Raw genomic sequence first — 8,007 nt, forward strand, 5'->3', positions numbered from 1 at the left:
TTAGTAAAACAGAATGGAATTAATTTTATCTGAATACAATGACATAAAAACGAAACCAGGTGCATGATGTCTCTGCTGGCCTCACCTTAGAGACGAGCTAATATCACTTTATGGAAGGGTAATTTTATACAGCAGGTCCTCTCCAAAATGAGTGGAGGACGTATGTTATTTTTTTCAGCTTATATAATTATAGAAATTGGGCTATAAAGAGAAAAATTAACCTGCCCGTGTAAATTATGACTAAGAAAAGAAGTACGCATTTATTTCCTTTCCCCATCTCTCTTCACAGACCTGGTAAAGAATGCTGAATATAATTCAAGTAACTGCTCCCTAAGCAGCTCTGAAAACCCATATGCCACTATTAAAGACCCACCCATACTGATCCCAAAACATGCAGAGTGTGGCTACGTGGAGATGAAGTCGCCAGCGCGGAGAGATTCCCCGTATGCAGAAATCAGCAACTCCGCACCTGCCAACAGGAATGTCTACGAAGTTGGTGAGTCCCAACCCAAACGGCACCTGGTGAATGGGATGTTTCTTTTTCATTTTGGAAGCAATTTTAACGTCTGGGAATAAAATACTCCTAGCTCAGATAAACGTTATTGGAAATCACGGACCCTATTTTAGATGCAATTGCACGTACAGCGATCCTATTAATTGGTGTCAAATGAATTTTTCACAGAAAATGCCATTTAGAAAATTTCTAATAGGATTTCCCTATCTTCCCCCGGTGATCTGTCTTTTGTTTTGTAAACTTAGTGAATGTTTCTGCACACACATGGAAGGGCATTCATCATATTAGCTAACATGCCAAATTAGCCAAAGCAAATGGTTCAAGTGGATTAAACAGGTGGCTCCATTTCCTGGTTGATTCGTTATATTAATAAAATGCTTCTGGCAAGATTAGGAACTCTTAACTTTTAAATTGTCTAATATATCAATAATATTCCCAGATATGAATCTGATACAAATTAATAAGAACCCAATTTAAAATTAGACTTCTTTGACTGCCCTTTGCAAATGCCATTTGGGCAAAGTTAAAACACACCAGCACCACCACAGGCCAGACAGCTGGACTATATATGTTTTAATTTATCTCTCTTTCTTCCCCTTTCCCTCTCACTATCATTTTCTCTCTTAATCTCTTAAAATTAAATTTTAATTTTAACTTTAATAAATTCTTGACTACTTGTAAATGAACTGGCTGATTTAATTCTGGCAATTCATTTTATGCCATAGGCATGTACCTGAAAAGGTCCATATAAATAAGTACTTTAAAAACTGAATTTATTTTTACAGCATTAAGACAGTGTGTTGAAATGGAAGCCATGGTGAACTAAATTTATTTTGGAAAAGTCAGTAATGATCCCCCTTTAATGTGTTCCATGAGCCTGGCACGGTGGGAAAGAAGGAAGCTCAGCTGAGAGCCTGAGCCCTGAGTCCAAAAGTTGTGTATTTCTTGAGTGTTCTTACAAATTGTCTTGACCTTTAAGGACTTCGGGCTTCTCTTCTACAGAGTAAGGGGCCTTGGCCAGTTTATCCCCAAGGTGTTTTCCAGACTATGATTCAGATCCAGGTTTCTGTGGATTCTGTGTGTTCTCCCTGATGTTTTCACCCACCCATGTGTCATCCTTTCGTCTTGAAGACCCTCCGTGTACATCAGTGGTCCAGTAACCCCTCTGGAATTATAATGGAGTGTTTTGTCTTTAAAGATTCTCCCTCCTTATGTTTTCATATATATTCCATTTCTGTATTTGATAGTTGCAAAAAAATGTAACTGTATTTTTAAAAAATTTCCATCACTGATAAATTAACATGTCCTTGGTTATCACAGAGCCTACCGTGAGTGTTGTACAAGTATTCAGCAATAATGGGCATCTCACTCAGGACCCATACGACCTCCCAAAGAACAGCCACATCCCCTGTCATTATGACCTGCTGCCGGTCCGAGACACCTCGGGCTCCCCCAAGCAGGAGGGCGGCGGCGGCGACAGCGGCAGCAGCGAATGACACCAGAGGACACTGGGTAGCCGCCGGACCCCTTTCCAGGACTGCAGATCAGTTCTTCTCCGCCTCCAGTTAGCCACCACGTGTGGATGTTAACAGACTCAGGAGGCAGTTGTTGGACAGGAACCAGAAAGCTCAAGCTGAGGCTGACGCTGGCTGTAGGCATTCTCTGGACAGGTGGCTGGGAAGGAGGCATCAGTGTGACTCCCCATCGCTGTTAGTTGTAGAACTGCACCCAGGAAGCATGACTGACTTCCAGATCCTGGCTGAAAGCATGAGCTCGCAGAACTCCTTTGAAGACGGGTTGCAGTGGCCGTTAGTATTATCTATTGCTTGAAAATTAAAATTTAAATATTTTCTTCCTCATTTTCACTGTACAGCTATATCTGGGACTGTGCAGTTTACCTTAAAGCTCACTTCATAAAGTGGCGTGCATCACTAAACACATAGAAGAAAAGGGGCGTGGTTTGGAGCCTATCACCTAATGTTTTTTTCAGATGGGCTCAGACATGCAGGGAGAATATTCACACAGAAGGAAGCATTTCTGTCGAGCGACATAACTGGGTAGACTTTAAATGAACCAGAAGTGCGTAGCAAATTTAAATATGAAAACTCGGGACTTTTCATGTAATATTTTAGCAACAGAAGTGCTGCAGGAGTCATACAGTAACGTGCCGGGCAGAGGTGATTTTTCTCCCTGATTGAGCCATGGCTCATTTTGGATCCATGACATTGCTCAGAGCACTGTCCCCATCACACACATTCACCACTTGAGATCCATAACATATCAATAATTATTTCATAAACACAGCAATGAAATAATTTTATTTTTCGCAGACTGGATTGAATGAGTGCATGGTGATTGGCAAAGGTTGTACATTTCAAGTACAAGGAGAAGCTTAAGTTTTGTAAACCGTTAGTGATACATACTGTAATATAGAGTTAACAGGAAGTTTTGATTAATTTTTGTTTTCCCTAGAAGTGACCGAAATATTTTTGTGCATATTTGAGAAAAGGGCACTTTCCTTTTATTAATTGTTGATTTAGAGAAACTATGCTTAAGCTGGTCTTTTGCATTGCTAATATGACATGTACCCATTTTTCATTAATTTGTATTTCCATTTTGAGTCGTATATTCTATGTTTTGTAGTGTTTGGATTGTTAATGAAAAATGATTATATTATATGTTCATTGTTTCTTGTATTATTGCCACACATCTCTTGCTTGGTAAAAAAAAAAAAATGCACTACTCTTTTTTTCTTTTGGAGGGAAGATGTAAGAATACATATTATAATTCAAATTTAGTAAACTGATCATTACTAAAATAGTATCTTAGCCATAACAGGCAGACAGCTTATGATTGAAATAGAGCAGACTTGTTCATATTCCAAGGTGGCATTCCTTTTGCTGTGTGGATTTCCTGAGTCTGGGCTGCAGCTCACTAGTAGGTCTTTAGGAGGGAAACTGACCAACAGTGATAACTGAGAAGTGGCTACATAGATTTTAAGTTCGGAGGTTACTTGCAAAGAGCTGTAAACATGCGAACTGGCTTCCTGTTTCATAGAAACCGCTAAAGTGATATTTGCAAATGATCAGTGAGAAATTCTGGCAAAACCGGAGGTAGGGGGTACTTTTACTGCGTGAGCCACACGGGCTGATCTTTCTAAAGACCTTATTACAGTGATCGCATCATAAACTGTCCAGACTGGGCATTTTCAGAGTGAAAAGGGCAGTGAGAATCATTGTGCTGCAGTAGGCTTAAATCAGGGCTGTGCCACGCATGCCGAGTAGGTGGCCGTTGTTTGCATACAGATTATGTAATAACATTTTTTGCTCCAAGGTAGGGACCTCATAAAAATGCATATATGCTGCAAGAAAGCCTGTTTCTCTTTCTTTTACCTCCCTGAACAAGCCGAAGGGTTGACAGACTGAATGAGGAAGCAAATCCTAAGTGACAACGGTGGTCTTCATTCTTTTAAAGAAATGAAACCCTAATGGCGTTATGTCTCAATAGCAAATGATGTCTCAATTAAGAAAGATGGGTTGTGTACCCATTCACCAGTAGCATACCCAGGGCACTGTTCCTAACAGTTACTGAGCTGAGATACCCAGTTGTTTCATGTTGCACAGCTGCACTTGTGACGACGACTTCTTTAGGTGATAACAGAACAGACACACTTGGAGCACTCACTCCTTCGATGGTCTTTTCTCTTAAGGAGCCGCAAAGTAAATTCAAGGAATTATGGAACTGTCTGAAACACACCATAGTAACCATAGATGTAGTATAATAGTTCACCCTGGCTGATCCCAGACTATTGGGTAGGGGTATAAGGATCTAATTAAGACACCTGTAGGTCAGTGGCCATAAGAAGTCCTTTTGGGAAAGAAAAAGCAAAACACCATTTCCTTCTTTGTTATGGATCTTCTCTTCAGAGCTCCATGATAAGTTTGAGTTTTCCCATTACTTCCTGGAGTAGGTCAGAAGAGGAAAATAAAACCTGTTTCTTTCCTCATTCCACTATAACAAATGAAAGCTTCTTGTACAAAAGCAAAAGAAACTTAAGGGTTTTTAACAGATTCACAAACACTGGAACCCACAAAGGATTTTAGGTTTTGTGAAACTGCGTGTTGAATCTGTTAAATATTGAGCAAGCAAATTTTTCTACGTGTTTTGATACAGATTTGAGTAAAGAGAGAAATATTCTAAATATTTCTTTAGAATAAGAAATAAGAACAGAAAAAAAGAAACCTGGCAAAATTTTTCCTGCAAATGCGACCTTTGGGAACTTCTCAGGATGTATCAAATTTAATTTGATGGCGATGCCATTCTTCATATATCACAACTCTGTTCTCCTGACCTTTGAACCACATTAATTCTGGATACTAAAAATAATTTCTCTTCTATATCCTATAATAGTTAAAGCAGTGAATGAGTTTGAAGATACCTAACAAAAGCCATTTGGGTAGGAATATCAGCCAAATTATTATCCTTTCCCTAGAGTAAATTTTCTTATGTATCAGAAAATGTATAAATTATTTATGTAAACACAAACACACATGCAAATGCACACACCCAAAGTGGTCCAAATGATAGCCCATGCTTGTTTTGAAAAATCGGAAATGCAGCTAGTTATATATTGTGGCTAATTATTTCATAATTATTTACAACACTTGTCGTCAATATCTCTTCCATTATACAGTCGTAATGTTAAAAGAGAGATTAATATGTTTAGCATCATCTTTATGGAGAACCGTATTCACACATTTTGGGAAAGTCAACTGTAGAGTTTTATAGCAAGACAGTTATAACCATATTATAACCAGATTCATTAGCATCATGACTGTTGTGAGAAAGGCAAACAACTTTGTAAAAATGTGCTCTTCTCAATCCCAAAAGCCATAGTAGTAGCTCTTGGTTATTGGGATTTTTAAACTACAGCTATTGCAAAAACTTGCACAAAAGTATCATAATGTCACTTAAAAGTCATGGTGATAATGGAAATGGACTTACCTTAAATGAGATGAAATCATAAATAACTGAGTTTTAAGGTTACATTTTTAAAATAAGGAATTTTCTATCCCTGGGTGATGTGTCTTTATTATACAAACTAAATATTTAAGAGATAATTTGGTCTTGAAGGCTTTGTCTCATGGATGTACAGGTGTGAGTCACACAGTGTAGATCGTGTTTGTTGACTAGTTAATGCATTTATTTAATAATCTGCCCTTTTAGGGCATGTTATTGGCACCCTACCCTGGGTCTGCTTATTCTAGGTCAGTATGTAGCTAGGCTTCATTTTGATATGGCCAAATTGCAATATATATTTTTAAAGGGAAAAATTTCTAAATGCATTAGGATTTTCTTGGTTGTAGCAAGCAAAAAAAAAAAAGCTTTCATAGTTGAAATATTTCTCTTCTCCAAAGATGATAAACTTTCATCAATATTAGCCTACACTGTCAGTTATATCACCAAATATACTGTAGATTAATGCAATAAACGTTCTAATGAAAAAACGCTAACGTAGTGTTTATTTCTATATCTGACTCTATTGTTAATTAATGAGAAGAAAAACTTAAGAGCCTCCTGAAAAAAAGTACTGGCTTATGTGTGGTCCCATAGCATTTTACATATACATTTTTAAAATAATTATATATTATTGTTTTAAATTGTTCATGCGTCTGTTTTTCCCCCAGACTACTTGTTCTTTAAAGACAGGGGCAATATTTTATTTATATTTGGATCCCTAGAACCCAGGATAAGTGGCTGAGAGTTAGGCCCTCTGTAAGCAGCTTTGGGTTATCTTATGTGGGTTTCCTTTCCTAATCTCAGAAGCTTGTCAGTGTTTTCAATTATAAATTCAAACACTTTGAAGCATTGGCATTATAGCACTATGCCGGGTTATGGGGAATTAAATATGAATAAAACATTGCTTCTTCTCTCACCTGTTTATTTACCGAGGGCCTGAAGACGGTTGGGTGTGCAAAGAAGTATAAGCCCTGGAGTACACAAATCATTTAATTAGAGAAAGAAGATATCTGACTAGTTATGTGATTTCAGCGAGTTAACCTCTCTGGACCTTAGTTTGTACATTGCAATATGTTGGAAATAATAGTACCTATTTCACAGAATTTTGTGAAGATTGATTAATTTTATACATGAAAAACTCACTTCAGTGGCTAGAACATAGTAAACACCCAGTAAATTTTAGCAATCATTATTAATATGAAAAATTAGTTAATAATATGAGCCAGTTGGCAATAATCAGATGAGTTATTAGGCTGGTAAATCAAAAGTGAGCCTTTAATGAATATTATAAAAGCTATATTCATGTGGTCATATCCTGATCTATTTTTGTACTATCACAAAATTCCATACATATTTTATTTCTAGAGAAGTAATTTATGAAAGCAATAATAATATGATTTCATCTCACCATAAAATGTCTTCCTAAGGAGTAAGAATGCATTTAGCTCATTTGGATGTGGGTTTCTAGGAAGATGGTGACCTGGCCTCATATTCCCATCATGGAGCGAACAGGCATCCAGGTAAAGCTGAGTGCAGTCTTGATAACCTGAGGAGGCTCACATGGAATGAGACACAAAGTCCCAGAAAGAAAGTATAGGTTGGGAGTAAAACTGTAAATGTGATTTTCCAGAAGTCGATGAGGGATGGACTCTAAAGAGGGTATGTGGAGGCAGCAGCGCCCTGGGTGGACACACAAAGAGAGAGTAAAGGAGGGATGTCTCTGCCCCTTGAGTTATGCAGCAATGGGAGAGGCTAACTGTTCAGTGGGTGATGCATCCTAGGAGGGGTAGTTTCCATGTTGGGCCAAGGTCGGTCTGTCCCTACTTGGACTGTGAACTGAGAGCCCTCTGCCATTTGTAATAACAAAAGGTCCAAGCCAAACACTGGCCACCCACTAAAAGAAAAGTGCCTACCTTGACTCTCAATACCCAAGAACCAGAGAACTCTCCAGAGGTGTGGAAACCCAGCACACTCAACATGAACAGGTAGAGAGAGATCACACATCCCGTGGTGGGAACGTTACAGCACAGATAGAAGAAGAGGCTCAGCTGAAAACTATAATAAGCCTCTGTTATGGAGGTGGAGCTAATAAAGAAAATGGAAGAAATCTTAGATAAAATATGGTTAAAACTTTTAAAGCTATATAGTTAATGAACCCCGAAACTGAAAATTCAATCGAGAAATGTGTTTTGGTTTTTGTTTTAAGTATAACTGCTGAGACTAAATTCATGTTTTGGGAGATGAAATGCAATCAAGAGTTTAACTCCAAAATGATAATTATGGGTGATAAACACATGAGACATCGGTCAAGAGACACAATATTGAAAGAGTTGCTGATCTAAACAGAGAAAAAAGGAACACATGGAAAAGTGGTAATCAAAGAAATAATAAAACTTCAATAAACTCTGCCCTTCCACAACATGAGTCTTTCAGATTTTCAGATCTTTCTATCAGAGATGAAAGAATTACTGGGT

General features: G+C 37.9%; 1 protein-coding gene across 3 annotated transcripts in view; it reads left to right on the forward strand.

The window, feature by feature from the left end:
* The window catches only part of MEGF10 (multiple EGF like domains 10), a 164,830-nt gene extending 161,638 nt beyond the window's left edge, over positions 1-3,192 (forward strand). For all 3 annotated transcript variants that reach the window (XM_077138304.1, XM_077138303.1, XM_077138305.1), the window contains exons 24-25: positions 290-496; positions 1,835-3,192. In XM_077138304.1, the coding sequence (XP_076994419.1) occupies positions 290-496; positions 1,835-2,010 (383 nt within the window). In that variant the 3' untranslated portion in view covers positions 2,011-3,192. The remainder of the gene's footprint in view (positions 1-289; positions 497-1,834) is intronic.
* The last annotated feature ends 4,815 nt before the right edge of the window (positions 3,193-8,007 follow it).

The sequence above is a fragment of the Tamandua tetradactyla genome, chromosome 20 (genome assembly GCF_023851605.1).
Source record: "Tamandua tetradactyla isolate mTamTet1 chromosome 20, mTamTet1.pri, whole genome shotgun sequence".
NCBI lineage: Eukaryota > Metazoa > Chordata > Mammalia > Pilosa > Myrmecophagidae > Tamandua > Tamandua tetradactyla.